Here is a 21,411-nt window from a genome sequence, read left to right as displayed (position 1 = left end):
CTATAGTTAATTCAGCAACGCAATGTAATTTACTTCAGCCCAAGGCCCTACTGACACATATTTCAGCACTGTCTGAGTGGACAGCTTCCCGGCAAACTGGCAGGCATGACAAGACTATAAAACAGGGTCCTACATGAGAGATTCATTCTAACAGTAAATAGAGCTCACAAGAAGAGAGAGGCCCTCAGCTGTAAAGCAGCCCTTGGTACTCTATTTCTTATGGGCCTGATATATATAAATAAAACACTGGCTCCTGCATATGATTGCATATTAGACTTGTTTTAACTGACAGCAAACCTATATATTCCATTTATACCTGATACAGTAAACCAGTTTTTATGACAGCTGTTTGAAGCAAGGGTACAGCAGTACTGTTATGTGGTTCACTTACTTGCCTTAGAACCCACTTATTAAATCCTACCCTTAGACATTCCATAGATCCACTCCTGTCAATGCCCCCGACAAACAAACAACGCACAAAAATGAAATCGAGAAAATCTAAATAAATGCTTGTGGCAGGGTGATGAGAGGTACAAGGAGTGATATCTGCCTCCCGACAGTTGGAGGAACTAGAGGGAGCCCCTTGCAGAGCCTCACCAAGATGGAACATGCCTAAGCATAAAGTCCAGTTGTGATGGCCATCTTGGTAAGGGTGGAAGCACAGGTGCTCCAGGTTGCGATGATATGAAAGCCGGATTAGGTCTGAAGCGTAATCGAATAGCGATTGGCTGTGACGGATTGATTGAGGCGGGGCGTGGGGTACATAAGGGCTCTGTATGGAAAAACAGGGGGCTTAACTGCGGAAGATGTAAGTCTAGGCAGAGATGGGACAAAACAGAAACAGAAATACACAGGCTGATGGGTAACGTGTTCCTTTTACCTCTGGGATGGGAACGTCCTACAGGGCGAGACAGAGGTCCTACAGGGGGAAGGCTGAGAGACAGAGGCACTCCATACACAACAACACTGCCGGTGAGTGAGTGAGAGCCCTGAGGAGCCCTGTACTACAGGAGGGAGACAGCAACAGAGCAGTTATTTGTGTAGATGTGTACTGTGCTTGTAAATATATTTGTAACATTGAATGCACGTGTGAGGTTTTCACATGTATTACACTATCATTGTTAAATACAAGCAGGAGAGTGACTGGACTTGTGTGTGGTTATTTATTATCACGTACCCCTACCATTTACAATGCTGTATTAACTGCATTATGCAGTACAAGTTGATGTGGTGCTGTAGGTCATGGTTACAATATGGTTACGGCATAATAAAGAATAATATACAACCAAGAAAGTTCTATGAATGTATTTCAGCAGGCTTTGAACTCTTGGGATCATATTGTAGGAGATCTTTGCAGGAGTCAAATCTAGTTACATAGACATTGTCATCTTCTGTATTTAGCCAAAAGGCAATCATCCAGAATTGTTTAAATATGCTGAGATTTGATATTCTCAAGACAATGGGTAGATTATTATTTGTTTTTACAGTAACATGCCTGAAACATTTGGTTCCGTAGTTCTCCACAGCTACATCCTACCACACGAGTCCAGCTTATGGGTCTTGTTGCAGTATTCAAATCAGAATATTCAACAACATAGAATGTGCCTGAAAGCAACATTTGGAAATAGAGGGCTACAGATCACAGTGAAGCATGGTACCACATGCTGTCCAAAATGACCTAAACCTCCCTGAATGTCTCCACGGCAATTAATCTAAAGTAAAATGCAGTCCTGGCAAGAATACATTTCAACACACTTAAAGTGTTTATGCTAAAACATTTTAATACAGCAGTGTGAAAATAATATTGACCTCAGGTGCCAGCTGATCCTGAAACAATTATCTTAGTAGGGCAGCAGCTACCAGGAGACAGCCGTTTAAATCTATTGTTCCTAAACACAACACAGGGAGTACGGAATGGAAGTCTTCCTCGCACAGTGGTTGCTATGGAAACAGAATATGATCTGCGAGAGTCACTCTACTCACCAGACCAATTTTAGCTATAGAAGAAAAGAAAAAAACAGTATATTGGTAATTTCCATCACCAGCTGGCCCATGCTTAGATTCAGATCACAAATCCCCAGTGGTATACATACAGTGCTGCTGTAGTTACCTCACACTCATCTGCAGCTTTGGTAAGTTTACCTCATGAGTACAGTGCTACCAGTACACAGCCCATGCTACTCTCCAGTCTACACTATGTTCTCTAAAAGCAAGAGTTGAAATTAATGGACTGAATTCATTGAGTATAGGGCTTTCCCCAGTACTTAGAAAAGCACATAACACAATATGCAGGCTTTGGATTCCATCTGCTACTGTACATATATATGGACTGGGGAGAAGTGACTTACAAGATTATGCTGGTTACATTAAAAGAGCAAAAGAATGAGTAATTTATGTCATATATGTAATGCTGTTTGTTAAAAATGTTTAATTAAAAAGCAGTAAAACATTACCTGAATGTAAAGGCCATGTTCAGTAATTAGTCAGATGTGAGCATAGCTTTAAAGAGGCAACAATTAATGTTCATTTGCATAATTTATTCACTGTTTCTTGAACTAAAAAAAACAAATACAAATTAAACCAACTTCTCATAGCACCATCATTTATTTTAAACACTTATTAGATTATAAATTACAACCACAATGGACATCGTTTCTTACACATTCCGTTTGTATAATTGGAAGTTATACCACACAAAGTGTGTGCAGTTGCAAACATAGATGCAAGGCACTAGCCAAAGTTTGTCTACTTGACTCTTGTCTACTTGAGTTTTTTATGTTGTACCTTTCTCATATAATATTGCTTAGAATACCCTAATCATTTTTACTGTGCAGCATGTTGTGGCAATTAATATTCCACTTCTGCCAATGATTTAAAAAAAAAACATGGTCAGCAGCCATCATATAGTATCATGGTAGTGCAGTCTTTGTGTGTTAAAAATGGAAAATCAATAAATATGAAATTGTTTCATTTGGAATCAAACACGCGGACGCTTCAGTTGTCTTGGGAAATCAATTGCAAAGTCTGTATTTGTGTTTCTTCTGCAGGAAGACAAGACTGGACTTTACCAGATTCAAGTCATCCGCATTGATCAAAATCCTGTGACTGAAAGCTGTATATTTCACTAAAAACACACATTACATTTCAACCTCTAATATAAATAGTGCAGCATGATAATATCTATAAACAAAACTGAAAAATTATAATAAAGTAGAGCAAACCTACAGCTTTTTCAGGTCATATTTCTCAGCATTTTCTTTACTTCCAATTTCACAGAACAGACTATGTACCAGATTTAGCTTGTGTCTGTCCCCAAGAAATACTAATGAGTAAACAATAGAAAAAAACAAAACAAAACAAAAAAAAAAAACATATGTGTAAGAATAAGTATTTAAATAACATACTGAATTGTTTCTTGCCAATAAAAAAATCTTCATTAAACTGGAAAACTGGTGCAAGCAAAAATAGCAAATATGTATTATAATCCAAAAATGAGAGTAATCTGTTCACAATACTGTATCTGCAGATAGACATGCCCTGTAGGAACTCAAGTGTAGGAACTGATTTCATAAACAAACAGAACCATACCTTGGTGCCATTGTAGAAGTCATCCACACAGGTGGCGTTCATGAAAGTCTGGTGGAAGTGGGTGCTGGTGTCGATGCCCCCCGGGATGACCAGCTTGCCAGTGGCGTCGATGACCTTTGCCCCCCCGGGGATCATGAGCTCCCGGCCCACCTGCTGAATAATCCCATTCTCAATGTAAACGTCTGCCTCCTGAGTGAAGTCATCGTTCACTACCTTCCCTCCTTTTATAAGAATCCGCACAGTAGCGGAATTGGCGGCCATAATCCTGGACAAAAAATAAATAAACAGCATGTAACACAATATCTCAAATGTAAAATGTTGTGCACCATAAGGTTTACAAAATATTTTCCCATGGCAACTGAGTGACAGCGGCACTGTATTCTATGCACACCCCCAGTGTGGACCAACATGGAGGCGAGATCTGTTGTATTCTGTTGAACTTTATGAAAACTCAAAATGAAAATGTTTTTAAGCTTAAAAAACAAACAAAAAAAACAGTAGTATAATGAATTATATAACCTGAGGAACTAAGGCCCCAATTTTAATGAAACACAGTAAAAAGCAAATGCCAAACCTGGCTGCATGAGTTTTATTGTGTTTTAAAACTGGTTAGCTCTGACCAAAAGTGAGAGACAGAAAGGGCTAAAAGAAAAGTGAGGGAATGCAAGTTCAGTCAGGGAACTCATGCGATAGATAAAATATTAATTACAGATTACACACGACAACACTTATGCATATTATACGTTCTTGGATAAAACATTTAACATATAAACTAGGGCTTCTGATTTTCGGTTTTAACAAACTGTAGATTTATTTATTTTTTTTGTAGGTGTGGTTTCTCAAAACTGACATTAAACTAACTTGAGTTGTCCAGTGCTCCAGAACTTTTTTCTCTTGGTCTTTTATGAACTAAACCAACATCCAGCATCTCAAAGATACAACCAAATAAATTCCTATTAATAAACTAACAAACACACTGGGCACCTCTACAGTATGTCAAGAATTAATTGCATCTGACTGAAGATAAACTCTATTGCCTACTGAAATTCCAACTCTGTGCTCAGCTTTAGATTATCTTTTCAATGTTAAATCATCTTTTATTTTTTTTTAACCTTGAATGCTTACAAACAGAGGTAACTGCTCTAGAGTCAAAAGGCAATAAAAATTCACACTAAGAAAGTGAAAGCCCTCTAGTATCTTAAGTCATAATTAAGAAAACAGCCTGGGGAATAGGCCTGCGGGAAACCAATTATGGATAAACCACTGACTGAGCATGTCTAGCACATGGCAGCCAGTCTTTTAGGATTAACCAGAGTCCCTGTGTGGATGGGGAACTCTGTACTGGCCTGGACCACATAGCAAGGTCAGTTCATTCCAGAACACCCTCCAGCAAAAGGTACACAACCACAACACCTGGCATGACAACACCTGGCATGACAACACCTGGCATGACAACACCTGGCATGACAACACCTGGCACATGATTGTTGGAATTCTTCCACAGTATTTTGTTTTGTTGCCCTGACAGTAACACATCAAAATGACTCTGAAGTCTCTCTATGCAAAGATTGTTTAACCATACAGTACAGAAAACAAAATAAGAAAAAACGTCACCCTAAAAACGGACAAAATATAATTTTATTATATCAAAAGAATCACTTCCCAAGAGTATGAATATTTTCAATGCAGAATTCATAACTTGTGTCACCTGTTCTGCTCCAACACTGCAGGTACAGTATATTATTTTTAACATTAAAACAGAATTAATAGCATTGTGTATAAGATGTGTTTGCTTTTTCTGCATTTTATTTATTTTCTCAAGCATCAGTACTTAGCACTGTCATCAAAATTCAGCCCCCTGATCTTTAATGAGCATTTAAAAGGTGGATACAAAAGACAAATTCGTCCACCAGTTGATTTCTGCTTTCTACAAGTTTTGCTGTTCATTTCAGAAGGCAGCTCCTTGACATCACTTTGCTAAGTTATCTTTGTCATACTGTAGAAGAAACATCATGCTTGATTTCATTTATTTCCGTGCATGCAACAGGACTCCTGTTGTCATGACCCTATAGCTCAAACAGTGCTGCCTTCCTAAGTAAAAGAGACAAGCTATTTTTCTACTACACAGAAGCGAAACTGTCTCATATATATACACACACACACACAAACACACACATATTATCTTAATACCCTTTGCCTTTGAAGACAAAAATTAATACATTATCAGCAAAATTGTTTTTTTCTTAATTATAGCCTTTAAATTATTGTCACGTTAGCAGTTTTTATTTTTTCACATTTATTTTCATTGTATGTTGCATCTTCATACCATGTTGTACAATACAGAGAAACAAATAATTATATTATCAGTACTTTTTTGCTATTTCTTTGATTTACTAGATCTTGGTGTACTGGGTGTTTATGGAACCTCCTGGTGTGGTTTATATTGTATTAATCTTTGACAGCACTAAAGAGTGACCAACTTATCCCTTTAAATCAGGATTAATTAAACAATTAAGAGTCTGGTTGGAACAAAGTCCTGCAGTGGAATGGATTGGAAGAGCCAAGTTTACCTACCCCTGATTTAAAGGGATATCTTGTCCCAAAAAAGTGAATGTAAATGTATTGACACATCTTTCAACTCACCTAAGACTTAAGGTCAAGAAAATACCATTTATTGAAGAAAGAATAACTAACAGTGGACCCTCGGGTCTGAGGAGGATAAAGTAAAAAGCCAAATATGGATTCCAGTCAGAGATCTTCTGCAAAATCTAATCAGCATATATTAAAATTAATTTATAGCTCAAAACGTGAAATTGAGCTGTTTTGGAATAATAATAATACTAACAATAATAATAATACCTCCAAGGTGAAAGTCATTCATCAAAAAGTCACAGAAAAATAGCAACAACCAACACAGTACATTTATATCAAGCATCAATTTATCTGTAGACTCTAACTAGAGTAAGGTTATTGTGACATACTTGAGTCTAGGCTGTACCCAGAATGCAGTCCAGCCCAGAACTGCAGACAGGGTGTGACCATTATCGGAGACAGTTCTCTTTACATCACAGCCATTTCACAGCAGCAGCTAACATACTCTGCTCACTGCTTTGTGATCCTTAATAGTTGTCCAAACACATGCCCTCAGAGCCGACAACCACATTTTGTAACATAAGCATGTTTTCACACAGTGTATGAGAGTGTGATATTCTCTTTTTAATACAAAACGTGATTAGAAAGGAAAAAAAAACTCACTTGTGTGCAAAAGGACAACTGATTGTCATCGATGCACAATTTAAATTAATTATGGAGAGCCAAGTCTTCTGCTATTTGAAAGTGCTCTGTATCCCAGGCCTAGCAATCCCAAATTTAAAGAAGGAAAAAGCCCACCCATCACTAAAGTGTCACAGAGAATTGCACCCTTGAGTTCAGATTTGACTTGCTGCTTTAGACAGGCCTTCCCCCTCCATCTATGTAGCTCAGCCACATTATAACTGTGCTAATAAAATATACCAGTACTTACCCTGTGTCCACTGTGCAGCTGTTCACTGGCTTTCAATAATTAAAACGACAAATTGAATACCAGAACACTGCTTGAAAAATTACTTAATGCAAAAATAAATAAAAAAAAACCTTGCCCCTTTTGTTTGTGAGAATAAAGCACAATGCCTCTTCCTTGGGCAATTGGCATGAATAAATCATTAGGGAGACCAGGATAGGTCCACACTTCTTTGACAAAAATAATTAATGAAAATATTCAGGTTTGCTATTTTGGGGTTTTAAAATGTTAACACTGGCTTCTTTTATAAAACTATTCAACGTTTTGTTTACAATGTATATTTATACACACCTTTCTTATATTCACAAGTTACAAACATTCTTCCAAATAAAATACAGTCATGTGTATTTAATAAATATTATATTAACTGACATAATAATCATTTTCACCTGCATTTGCATCTCTATTTAGTTCATATGCTCACACCACGAAATTTAAAAGAACATTTGCTACTGTTGCATCATTGCCCAAAGACAATTTTAATAAACGTTATAAAATTAGTTTTTACTTCTGTGATGCCTTTATCTCCAAGCCCACAATACAACCAACAATGGAACTGGCGCTGAACTAACAGACTCGGTTTCCCAAGCACAGTGTAATGCAGGGTACTAGCATGCAAGCCGATATCTCCCAGCAGGCACCTGCCACCAAATTGGGTAAATACATACATTTATATTTTACAATATTAAATAAATCGTTAATATCTACAGCATTGTTAATATCAATCAAAAGTATGCATTTCCGACATATAACTGAAACAGCAGCCAAGCCCTTTAATACTTATGACCAAAGATAGCGTAAACACCCGTTATGTTAATTTCATAGTTCTGCAAAAAAAAAAAAGGAAACAAGTAAGAAAAATGTCTGTACATTGTTGCTAAGCATACCCTAGCTATTGTCATGTAAGTATGCATCTGTGCCCACTCGTGTGTCATTCATGCCATTCATTAATAATTGTGGAAAATAGTATTTATTTATTTATTGCGGTTACAAATAAAATGCAAAATTGTACCTTTTTTTTCAATTGCCTTAATTTCACTGCAACAAGCAAGTACCTCCTCTCCTTGCATCTGCTAAACTGTATCTGCTGTTTTTCATCACTATATAAATACATCATGATTTCAAAATATTGTTGAAATGCAGTTCCATACACATAAATAAAATGTTATTTACCTCAGGTTGCTAATTTCCAATGCCTTCTTGCACGAAAATATAACCCTTGCTTTTTCTGCAAACTGGCGACAGCTGGCACAAGAAAACCTACAGATGCTGCTGCAGTTTCCCAAAACCAGAACCTCCTCACAGCATCTTGACAAAAGGCGCTCGGACGTGCAGAGAAAAAAGAGCCAATTAAATACGGTTTCTACCATTCGGGTCACTACCATCAGCCAATATACAGACAGCTGAGGCTGTTTGAAACTATAGGGTTTGTTCCCATCGCTTATCCCTCAGTTGTAGTTCTTAAAACGTTCAGCGTGAACAGCACAAAGAAGAGTAGAACTACACACTAGCCAGAGTGCAGCGTAAAGTAGTCAAGTACCGTTACGGTCGTAGGTACCCAAGCGATTTTCTCGGTCAGCTATGGTTGCAGTCTAGGGCGAGGTCTGCAAGTAAATAAAGTAAATGGGTTTACAAAACGATAGGCTAGCCGATTAAACGATTCAAATAACAAAGAGTCAAGGGTATTTGAGACCAGCCTGGTAGCAGACTGTGGAGACTGTATTCAGAGTAATGTTTGATTCAGTAGCCACTCCTTTTATCCTAAAATGCATTAATGCATAAACAAACACAAACTCAGTGAACATGGGCAGCTCCAGAACCAGTTAACCACTTCAGGAACCTAGTCTCCCTGAAAGCTTATTGCAGTGCGTTTTTTAAAACGTTCTTCCCTAATCAAAAGTCTTAACTATATTCAGGTATCACAGTAACATATGAACACCTCAAAAGACCAAAACGCAGGGACTGAGAAGAAGGGTCTGATTGACAGGACAGGGGATCTATTTTTAAACTTTACCAGATGAAGTGAACACCATCCTTGGCGGAACACCGGAGTATAGTCACAATTACAGGCTAGCCTGTGTACAGCCTTCCTTAGTGAAGCGCCTGCAAGCTTACTCCAACGTGACAGAGAAAACCTCTACTTCTAAAAACCATGGTTGGAAGTGCAATTGGTGAAATAAAGCATTTCCTTGGGGGTTATGAATATGACATTTGGGATGCTTTGATGATAACATTTTTTTTTTTCCAAATCTGGAGATTAAGATGAAACAAATGCAACTTGACAGCTAAATGTACAAGCGTAGGTGTGCCCTGTATAATCTATTGGACTGTACAGAGTTACATTGTGTTCCTTGCAAATGGTTAAGAACGCCATGATAGGTACCCTTTTACTACATAATAATTATGCATAGCATGAGGGGCAAAATATTCCGTATTTTATATTTACTGGAGTCAATTTTGTCTAATACTGCATAAAAGAAAAGAAAAAAACACTTCACTTCAAACAATGGCTGAAAATTAAAATATAGATTGCAGTTGGAATGTACCATTATTGAAATCAAATAAATAAACACTATAATCTATAAACACTGACAATTAAATATGTTTGTATGAATAATTGTTCATACAAAGCATACAAACGGCAAAATACGGAAGTCGCCGTCACTCAACAACGGAGCATTTGTAAATTAATTAGATTTTTTAAATTGTTTTAAGCTCTTAAACAGTTGCAGTTCAAGTTACTTATAAAATGTTATAGCTAACTTGAAATCTTGAAATCTGCAACTGTTTAAAAGCTGAAAACAATTAAAAAGGTCTGATTAAGCAAATTATCAGACGACACAGTGGGTCCCTAGGATCGGGTTGGGAACCACTGTTTTAGACAGACAAGGCTTACAAATCATGCCAGATTCCAGAATGGACAGACTGTAGAGGATATCACACAGTTATTTGCAATAGGGATTTGGTCAGGAACCCAACATTTTGCTAATACAGAATGATGGTATGTAGAGGGGCAGGATTAGATTATTATAATGCTTTTGTACTGTGTTTTATTGGGTATTTGGTTACTGTCTCTTTAAATAATAAAAACACAATACAAATACACAAATCAATGTATTTTCTTAAATGTTTTGTATAGTCTATGGTTGTGTTGGGTGTACTTTGGTATAATATAATGCACATTTTACATTTCACTCATGTGTTGCTGTGTTATTGTCTTATAAGGTGAAGGTCAGAAAGGACCTATGTTACTTAATGTGGGTTCACAATTGTTGAATGAATGTGTTTTTATACCACATTAAAATGGCACACCACCTACAAGCCTCTGCATTAGAGAGGCCGCACAATTCCATTGAATTATTGTTTTAAAACCAAGCAATTGGGTGGCATTGTGATTTTTTGTTTAATACCAACATCCCACCTTAGTGGTGTGCAGAATTTAGATTTAATTTTGCCAGTCAGTACCAGTCACCCGTTGTTCCCAACTACATAAAGACTGATTTGTTCTTGTCATTCCATTAAACACAATGACACAGTGGTCCTTGATTTTCCAATTGCAGTGACCATCTTGGAAACAGATGCTAGTTTTATCCCTTTTAAACTCTGGTAAATATATAAAAGCAACAATTACAAAATTAACAAACAAGAGATATTTTAATTGAGTTAAACATTTCACAGACAGATATTATTCATTACATTTTCCCTCTGAAATCACTCTCTTGCCTTCTCCCATTCTTTCCCTAATCCAGAAATAAGGTTAATTAAATCAATCATTTATTTCCATCAGTGGCCGAAGGTCAAATTTGCGCTATTTTAATGCAGTCAACACACTTTGGCAGGACAATACATACAACAGGTTTTCAACAACAATTCTTGATTGATTATGCATTAAGTCTAAGGTATTGTGTTCAGCACTGATTGATACTCGTGACAGACAAAAGACAAGTAGACCCAAAAACTGTTTCTAAGGACAGAAAATAAATAACTGAAAGGCACTAGACATATGAGGCAATTATTACATAAACACACTGCAGAACTGCAAAAGAGTTCTCTCTTAAAACATTAAGCATAGAACTGACCATTGCTTTGTTTTCATCACAGGAGTTTGCACTACAATACATGCAGTAATTAGGTAGCAGAAAGCAGCAAAAAGGTAAGAATAATGGTTTGCACCCTTTAAACACTTCAAAAATACCAGCTGACGTTGGAACCCCATGCCCCCCCACAGCATGATTCAATATTGGTTAATTGTTCTTTTTAATTTTGATTGTTCTAGAATAGATTTCAAACTCGCAGAAAGCTCACATTAAGTTGCATCCTTTACCTACAGGTTTCTTTGCTTTTGCATACACTGATTGTTTATTTAATCATTTTTGAAGCAGTAATATAGCTTGACATTCTCATTGCAAAGGCTAAGCCACTTTGTCAGAAACTTTATCAGGAAACTTAATCTTTAGAGAAGGACTAGAAGTTGTCAGATTCTGCAAAACCATTTCTGTTCAATTGAATTGCTATTAACACGGTTGCTTCAGCCATCACTGGGATGTCATTATAAACATTGTAATAGAGGCTAGAATAGCTTGGAATTATATAAATATTGAATGCATACCCTCATACCAATACATTAAAATGAATGGAACAAACTACCTGTATTTTGAATCATCTATACCATTGTTGTAATAATAATAATAATAATAATAATAATAATAATAATAATAATAATAATAATAATAATAATAATAACTAGAACTGCCAGGCAGTTTTACGGCTTCCAAGCTCAGTACCAGTTGGAAATTTTGGCAAGCTGTAGCATTGCAGCACAAGTGTCAGTAACAGATCAATTTATGGAGCAATTTCTATTCAAAATTGATTTTGAAAGGTTTTTAGAAATGCATCAAGTGGCCATATTGGTTTACGCACAAAAAACATTTTTGAAAAAGTCAATTGCATAGACACAGGGATGATGCTTGTCAACTTGAGTTAATCAAATAAACAATTTTTCAACTGAAGCAGTTTTAAATTTAAGAAGAAAATGTAGGTCTGGCGGCTATCTTGTTTTACAAAAGCACACCATTTTACCATATTTGAATTCCATTGTCCCCAGGATGATACCCACCAAGTTAGAAGTTAGTTGGTTAAACGGTTTGCAAACAGAAGTAGTTTGATGTTTGGGTGCATTTTGGCAAATTTGGTGGCAGCCATTTTGACAGTAAAATTTATCGCAGCAACTTCTTCTTCGCAAACTTGAAGCAGGTTTGGTTGCTGATGACATATGCGAAGTTTCAGATCAATCGGTTCACCGATTCCCAAGAAGAAGATTTTGAAAGGTTTTTCCAAAAAGTGCGTCAGGCCGCCATCTTGGTTGATGCAGGAGTGCAATTTTTTCTGCTCTGAACTGTAATCTACACAGGATGACACCTGTGAGTGCGACCAGGAGCAGTTTAAAGTTTTGGGAGGAAAAATGCCAAAAAAAAAATCTTTACAATAACAACCAGCTTGGAAGCCTAATAATACATATACACTTTTGAAAGCTTTAAGAAAAATTCACACAACTTAGCACTGCACCATGAAGACAGAACTACATCATTTAAAATCTACATGTCACATTCATGCCTGCATGGAAGGATTAGCTTCATTCTTTCTTTTTCTAGGATCACAGAGAATGCCAAGAAAGTTCAGGCAAACCTTCACAAATTGTTGTAATATTCCTGGTTGCAATGTATTCAAAGAAATACATACTGTGGGTGGGCTTTATACATACAGTACTGTATACCCCACAGTATATATATATATATATATATATATATATATATATATATATATATATATATATATATATATATATATATATATATATATATATATTTAAGTATAGCCCTGGGTTTATTTATATAGCCTTATTGCATTTGCATGTTACCCAGGACTTTGTGTAAATGTTTTAAGAAAGTATTTAGGACAGTCTATCACCTGCATAATCACTGAATATGTAAAGCCTACCATTTAAAATTAAACCATGTCATTTGTTAATACAGTGTTTACTTTATGGATAAAGCCCCTTTTGATTTATTTAATAACTAATACTTAATAAACAAGGTGCAAGCCTGCTTTACTGAACGATATCCTAATCCCAAAGTTTGAAATATTGTCTCTGAAAGGGATGTCTCTGCAGCACATTGACCAATAGGAGTAATCTATACTGGCCTTTTTATAGTCTTGTAACAAGACATATTTTCAAAGATTTTGCCAATTTCTGCAACTTTTATGCAGCTGTGCTTGCACTGCAAATACCCCCCCATACCGTTACTAGGTTCTACAGACTTATTGTCGTGGATCCTCAAAACCTTGGTTTTGGAACTAGTTTTAAGGGCAGCTTCTCAGTCGACCCTTACAACACAGGCATGGAGGTGAGTTTCTCCCTCAATTTTTTAACCCTAGCTACTTGTTACCAGGGTTCCGTATGGTAACGCATAAGCCTTGCAGCATTCCGGTCATTCTGCAATATTGACCATACGGTAATGGTTACATTCCGTACTAAAGGGAACGTTAGGTTATTATCATAACCCTGGTTCCCTGAAATAGAAATGTAACCATTAACCTTCAAGGCAGCTGCGTCCATGATTGCAGCAGACTTGAAGGAAAATGACGTTGAGATCTGTAACTGCAGTGTTTTTATGTCACAGGCTCATCGAGCAGTTTTGCTATATCTTATTCAGGTTGCGGGTCATACGGTAATGGTTACATTTTTATTTCAGGGAACCAAACTTTGCCCAGTTTCCACCCACACCCCAGATAACGTAATGGTGTTTCAACTGTTCCATGAGATACAGCTATACAAATATCATACTATCATTTGACATTTGTTAAAGAAAGAAATTCTGAAATTTGAAAACCTGCCAACTCCACTGTTGGAGGACCTGTCTCAGAGCAGATCTCTTTAACAGAGAAAGGAGGTCCAAAACAATTTCCATAGGGGTTGTGGAAAGTATTAGAGGCCATGACATTACTGGGAGTGCTTCGGACACAGCTAAACCATCAGTGCCACCAACATGACCTGTTTATACTCTACTAGTATCTGAAATGGAAATGCTAAACTTACCTGGGACCTTAGTATCCTCTATCGGCATTGTTGGAGCTGCATACATCTTAGAGGAAATGTCTCCAGAGACAGGTATTTATTTTTTGTATACACATTTAATAATGAAAATAATAAATGTTTTGTATATTTAGCAGCAGTATCCATTTGTGTTTTTTTTTTTCAATTCTCATACAGCTCTGTACATGTACAACTGAAGTTAATTTAAACAAAGATTAGTGAGCTCTAAGCTCCCACTTGATAGGTATAAATAGTATTTAAATAGTATTTCAGCTTGTTTGCGAATGAGTTAAATTAAGTCAAACTTGTGCAACACATTTTGCCCCAGCATAGTCATTTCTCCCTCAACTCCGGTTTCAAATTTCACTCGCTGACACAACTTGAAACTGCCCTTGTGAAACTCGCATCTCTTTTGAATATCTGGCAGAGCACATACTGTATTCTTATTATATGTTTTCTTGTATGGATGTTCGGGTGCTTATTTGTTTCTATGAACAAGTGTTATTCTTATAACTTGTGAACTACTGGTATATGCTTTCATAATGGTTCATTATTGTGGGGAAACAAAACATGTAAAACTGCAGATTTTAACACTTTATATGGACACCCCAATACACACCTACAGTACTCACTTGGCTATTAAAGAGTAAGTACCTTCAAATGACATTATTATTTTTTTTGTTTACTGTGACCTTTACCGTTTTATTTATATCATCGCTCGGAATGGTTCTTATTGCAATCACTGAAATACTGTGTTGTTTGTGAAGTCGTTTTCCTTTTGTATAACACTATATTTGGAACAGTAAATAAATAATGAAATGACTCTCTTTACTCTTCAGTAGATCTATGAGCATAACCAATTACGAGAACACAATGGCAAGACTTCCTTGTTAGGCTCAAGGAAAGGGTTCTTATCCTGGTATAATAAATATATTTTGGCAATATACATATCCCCCCGGGCAAACAAAATAAATAATACATTACAGGTGTCTACCGTGAAGGAGTACATTACCAAGACTTCCATCCACAGCGTCTCACAATAAATACCCTTGCCGTTTCTTGAAATCCAGACAAGTTGTTTCTTTGTACTGTGCAAAAGAAGTAGAGACTACGCAGCTGGACAAAAAATTGTCACTGCATTGTGATGGTGTCATTTTTTTTCCTGTTGGAATCATAATATGGTGACATTAAAAATGATGTGACTGCACTCATTTTTCACTATTGTGATATTCATCCCATTCAGGAAGAGCTCTACTGGAGAAATGTAAGTTTCACTTGTCAACAGAAAGGCTGTTTCAAGTGGCTCATATAAAGTCAAACAACCCAAACAGTGTCATTTCTTTGGTACATGTATGTGACCAAAGCATATGTGAGGAGTGAAAGATGACAGAAACATGTTTTTGCACAAAAACAGTACATTTATTCAAGTGTTCTCCAGCACAAGTACATAAGAAAGGAGCCTTTTCTTCTTTTTGGGGACTGAAAAAAATGGGATGAAGGCGGACTGATTCTGACTGCTACCTTGGCTGTACGCACTGACCTTTAGAAGAGTATAATCCATAACAACTATGTCACGAGCAATAGTTACACAGAAGTACAACAGCATTACAGAGGGAAATAGAGAAATTGACCTGTAAAGTCTGAGAACTGTGAAATGTACATTATTGTTGTCAATAAATATATATGCAACGTTAAAAATGACATGGAATCTAAAACAAACATTATAAGAAACACTGCTTTTTTTTGCTGCATGGAATGTGGGTTAAAAAAAGCACGGCCGCCAGGGATCAAGCAAGTACATACGTAACAGTAAAGGTTATTACCAAATGTTTTCTAATTTCCTTTAAATCTTTAATATGAATACATGATTTTCCCACAGATAAGCACCAACTACAGCAATGCCTAGACTAAACACATGAATCTGTATTTTTTTTTTTCAAGTACAAAGTTAAAATGCCTTTGTTAATATATTCGTATAAGAGTAAAATAATAGTGCTTTTTCTTTTTCTTAACTACAAGAACTTAAAAACAGTCATTGTCAAGACACGTTGATTTTCTCCTAACAATATATATTTTTTTCATTTTGATAAAATGTTTAGCACCTTATGAAACACCTACAGTCACTCTTAACACTTAAAAAAGAAGAAAATAAAAAACACTGCATCTAGGGCTGTGTGATAAAGCTCAGTTTCTCCTTCTTAAAGCTGTCAACAAGTTATTGTTAAGATCACTTGACAAACCATCACAAGCCACTTTTAAATCCAAACATAAAAACAATTCATAAATATAAAAGGCGGGTTGGAAATTCTCCCCCACCCCGCTGCTTCATAGCTTATTCCGATACAAATTCATGTCTGTTTTTTTAATTTTTATTTATTTTTTAATCTAAGGCTTTACTAATTTCATGATATATATGAGTAAAGAATCATATTTGTACATCGTATAGCTAATGTAGACAGACATAACAAACAAACTGTGCGAAACATGGGCATTTGTATGTCTGGGGTTGGGCAAACAGGGAAAGGAGCTACCACTGTTAAATCCAAGGCTGACTATGACAAATCCAGTGTACTGATTCCATTTTTTTTCTATTAATCTTAGAATAATAGGCTGGTTTATAAATTCCAGCGTGTTTGGATTATTAAAATGAAAGCTTATGTGTCTTATCACTTAGGTCTTGTACCAGATGCTAAAGCCTCTGGCAAACTACATCCTCAGATACTATATTAGCCTGGTAGTTCCTTTCTCCTGTTGCTGTCCCACATTCTGCACATTTAATTTGGTCTGTATTATTCCTATCCTCAGAGTGACAGAGTTAGAATTTGTCCAAAATCCGATCTTAAAAAACAAAACAAAAAAAAAACAACAAGACATGGAAACAATAGGGGATTTTTTTTTTTTAAAACATACTCTTGATGTTCGATATATTTGTATAAACGAGCTAAATATTGTGGAAAAAAGCAAAACAAATCTTATAAAAAAGCATAACTGCAATGTAAGCTGCACCATGTTGTTGTTGTATGCACCTGATTGAATATAGTTTGAGTGGGCAGGGGGCGCTGGGAATGTCTGCCTCCTTCAGCTCCCACACACCCAAAGAGATGTACAGTACAAATGATACCAGTCTCAGTAAAACAAAACAGTAGTTCACTGCAGCCTGTAATCTGAAATTCAAGATGACTAAAAACATGGCTACACAGTTGGCTGGGTTTGTATTGTTCGTGCTGCCACAGGCATGGGGCCTGAGTTTACAAGGCCAAAATAGTGAAAAGCACCAGTATGTTCGGTATAAAAATGTTGTTAGAAAAAAAAGTGAGTTATGGCAGATCACTTTGCAATTTTTTTTTCTTCTTCTATACAACTTTGTTTGCAAATTATTGCATTATTTTTTTACACAGCAGTCACAACCCTGTTAGTTTAGTTTGTAAGGCCACGTGGAAGCTGATGTTTCTAATCATCTGTTATTTAAAAGCACCATTATAAAGTCACTATTGTAAAGTAGTACCTTTAGGTTTTGATTAAGAACTGTAAACGAGAGGTAAGTGGTTTGTGAGCTGGTTTTTGTTTTCACGGTTTCCTAAAGATACATCCCTAAAAAAATACTGTAAATATGTATGCTTGCAATTGGTTACCAGTAATGGTTCTGGTAAAGTAAGGCTCAGCAACTGGAAGTGTATGAACGCTTGGGCTTACTGTTACAGCCCTCTGGCTTGTGCTCCTGTTCATCAAAACCAGGCTAAACATGATTACAGAATTAACATACATATTTAAATATACACATATTAAACTGTATATATTTATATGTATGCATTTTACGGAAACCATTAATTTTCCTTTTCAGTACTCAATCCTATTTTCTAACATACTGTCTCTCAGGGCTGTAAAAGAACAGAGAAAGCCTTGTCACAAGTACAGCTTGCACACATAAAATCAATACAAAAAAATTCACTGGATAATATAGCTAAAAATTAAATTGACATTTAAAAAACATCAAAACAATTAAATAGAATAAAAGAATGACATTGAAAATACAAGAAATTATGTAAAACATCTACTTAAATGTATTTTTTTTTCTTGTAAATCATCAGAGTAAAATTTCATTTCTTGTTAAATATCAGTTCTTGTGTATTTTTAAGTTCTTTTTTTTTTGTTTGTTTGTGTTTCCGCAAGCGTGTTGGGTTCTAAACACATGCGAAGTACTCTTTCAGTGGTGCAAACAGGTGACGGATGACTGGGACACTCCAGGACCTTCCCAGAAGTCTCTGTCTGGCAAGGCGGCTCATGTTGGAGACATCTGTGTAATGGACAGGGAATCCAAACACCCTGTTGAGAGAGAGAGAGAGGGTGGAACACAGGGAACACCTTCAGAAGTACAGCTGAGGCACCAACTTCTTCTACTTTAACCTACCTCAACAACTAGAACAGCTGACTGAATATGGCAGCTTGATAATGTTGTGAACTATACTACAAAGGCTCATTGCCCCACCTCACTTAAGCTCATCTGGATCTTCTTGTTAAGTTTCATGCAGCTCCACCTGAGGCACTTCCCTTCCTTGGGTAGGAGGGTTGGCTTTGCAAAGCTCTGTTAGCTGTCCAAAGTGAAGGTGGATGGACTGAGCTGTCCAAGCAGATGCTCCCCTTATTTTTGTCCCTGTGTCTTTTTGAATGAAATCCCTATTCATATAACAAGTCCTCGACCACTACAAAGGTGGTGTATCATTCATTGCAGTTGAGAAAGACTTACCTCTCCATCTCAGTGCACCACAGAATGTCCTCCTTCTCATTCATGAAGACTGGGAAGTGCTGGTCTTTGCCCTGCTTGATAGAATTAGACCTAGTGGTGATGGTTCTCACTTTGCCGAACTGAAAGAAAACACAGCTCTTTTAAATTAATAAAGATACCCTTATTTTCTTCTCTATTGATTAGTTTCAGCCCCTGAGCCAATTTTTGCAGCCAATGATTTGTTTTTTTCTGGTGAGCCAACTTAAAAGAGGGACACGCAATATAACCTACAATGAAACATATCTGTCAGAAAGAAAGATGTAAAGTCTGATATGATTTATTGGCTTTGAGAGAAACTACAACTAACGAAATGATAACAACTATTATAGTTGAAAGACCCTGACTCTGTTACTTTATACAACTTCATCAAGGAAAATAGATTTTTAGAATGTATTATATATAACCAATGGAAAAGTAAAACAACAAAAAAATACTAACGCTGATTCTCTGATTGAAATGAATGTCTTCTGTGGGACAGAAAACAAGCACTATTGCAGGACAGAGCATGACCTGGATACATTCTGATGTTCATTAGACAAATCACCTTTCTTTTTTGACCCATAATGTGTGAATAAAAACATCAAAAAAAAAAATCAGAAAATACAATATGCAGCAAGCGTAGTAATGTAATGTGCTTCTTCTAAGCAACATAGAATTTTCTATAACCCTTAACAATGTCCTTGCCGGATATTTAGAGTAATTATTGGTATTTTACGTGTATTTAGCATAGCTTGGCAGATTTTTAACAGTAGAACTTGCTGTCATGTTTATAGCCCTCTTTTAACAGCTCTGTTAATGAAAATAATTTTAGAAATACAAAACGTACCGAGTTCAGATGTACATACAATACTTATGTGCTCCCGCATTGATGGGATCAGACAAATATTAGATATTACTGACTGTTTGGTGGTAGACCACTACTATAATTCCACATCATACTGGACTTATAACAGAAGTGATTATTCATCACCCGAGTTAATGAGCCTCCCTGAATCCAGGGCTCCTGTAAGAACCCTATTTGTCCAGGGCTCCTGCTAAAGACTTCAGAGCTCACAGACCCTCACCTTGGCTGTTCTCCCATGTTCCAGACAGTCCTGCAGGTCCAGCTTGTCGTTGATCATCGCCACCAGTGGTCTGCAAGGAAGAAGAGACACGGAACGGGTAGCAGCTTGGTGTGCTCTCCACAGGCCCAGCTGACTGAGACGCACACCAATTTCATATCTGCCTTAACAGTTGTCCTGCTTATTTTATTAAGGCATGCCAATTGGATGAATTCAAAATAAGCCTGATTCAGTGACAAAATACATTTTCTTGTATTGTTTTCAGAGATTTCTGATGTGCCTAATATGAAAACAAAACTTACCATTTGCATGACCCATTTTGGCTTGTGGAGATTAGCCAGCAGTAGCACTACTGACCTGTGTGGCTGTGCGCAGTACTGCACTGCGCTGCCTGCCCCCGTGCACCTCTGCTTGCCAGTGCAACTGTGTGTCCTGACCTCACTGTGACTGTGATCTCTAATGCTGTGTTCCTCATGCAGCCCAAATACTCAGACCTACACCCTGGGCCCAGTGACCTGGGAATAAAGAGACCTAAGAGCTCTCCACGCTGTAAAGCTGTGAGACAGAGCAGGGGTGTGCTGTTCTCTCAATCTGCGGTGGCATTCAGGACACTGACTTTGGTTTCCCTCACCGTTCTCTCACCAACCTGTTCATACCAGGAAGGTTACCCCAGAAGTAGCGGGCTCGGTGGGCAGCTGACACCTCCTTGGCATCAATCATCACCGGGTTACACTGAAGGGGGAGGGAAAGGATAAAGAGAACACTTCAGGTGCAGTACTAAACAAAAAACACAACGTTCTCAGTGTGTGACGTAGGCACTGGGCATGGGTAATCACACAAGAACCACGCCACCTAAAGAACACAGAGCTAGCCAAACAATTCTGCTAAATCTGACGCAATATGAATTTCCATCACTTCATGCATCTTTCATTTAGGAAAATGTCAGAGCTACGAAATTATGGCAATACATATTAGGTAGGATATAATGGAATATATAGTTAGGATATAATGGAATATATAGTTAGCTCTGTGTAGTTATACCAATGTGGGCATTCTTACACAGACTAGCAAATTAGACTCCTAATAAAAGAGTAAAGACTTGTTTTGAGAAGCAATCTTGCTTCATTCATTCAAAACAAAATTCTGAAATATTACTGTTCAGCTGGCTGTAGTACCTATTGCCGGCCCTGGAGGGCACCAACATCACATTAATTAAATATCATTTGTCCATTGGTTGCTTTCTATGAACATTTTACCTTTCTATTGTTAAAATGGAATTGCTTTTCAAACATGTAAAAAAATGTGAAATTTTGTGGAGCACTGTTAT

General features: G+C 36.9%; 2 protein-coding genes across 7 annotated transcripts in view; both read right to left on the bottom strand.

The window, feature by feature from the left end:
* Window positions 1-8,506, bottom strand: part of dpysl5a (dihydropyrimidinase like 5a) — a 31,101-nt gene extending 22,595 nt beyond the window's left edge. The window contains exons 1-2 of the mRNA XM_034017184.3: window positions 8,321-8,506; window positions 3,589-3,853 (exon numbers count right to left, since the gene is read on the bottom strand). Coding sequence (XP_033873075.1) covers window positions 3,589-3,849 — 261 coding nt within the window. The 5' untranslated portion in view covers window positions 3,850-3,853; window positions 8,321-8,506. The remainder of the gene's footprint in view (window positions 1-3,588; window positions 3,854-8,320) is intronic.
* Window positions 8,507-15,637: 7,131 nt separating this feature from the next.
* The window catches only part of LOC117411349 (DNA (cytosine-5)-methyltransferase 3A-like), a 228,168-nt gene continuing 222,394 nt past the window's right edge, over window positions 15,638-21,411 (bottom strand). For 5 of the 6 annotated variants that reach the window (XM_059025742.1, XM_059025743.1, XM_059025745.1 and 2 more), the window contains 4 exons: window positions 20,716-20,816; window positions 20,088-20,157; window positions 18,985-19,103; window positions 15,638-18,563 (listed from right to left, as the gene is read on the bottom strand). In XM_059025742.1, the coding sequence (XP_058881725.1) occupies window positions 18,422-18,563; window positions 18,985-19,103; window positions 20,088-20,157; window positions 20,716-20,816 (432 nt within the window). In that variant the 3' untranslated portion in view covers window positions 15,638-18,421. The remainder of the gene's footprint in view (window positions 18,564-18,984; window positions 19,104-20,087; window positions 20,158-20,715; window positions 20,817-21,411) is intronic. The other variant, XM_059025744.1, reaches the window with a different exon arrangement.

Source organism: Acipenser ruthenus, chromosome 6, assembly GCF_902713425.1.
Source record: "Acipenser ruthenus chromosome 6, fAciRut3.2 maternal haplotype, whole genome shotgun sequence".
Taxonomy (NCBI): domain Eukaryota; kingdom Metazoa; phylum Chordata; class Actinopteri; order Acipenseriformes; family Acipenseridae; genus Acipenser; species Acipenser ruthenus.
This window is presented reverse-complemented; position numbering and strand designations above follow the sequence as displayed.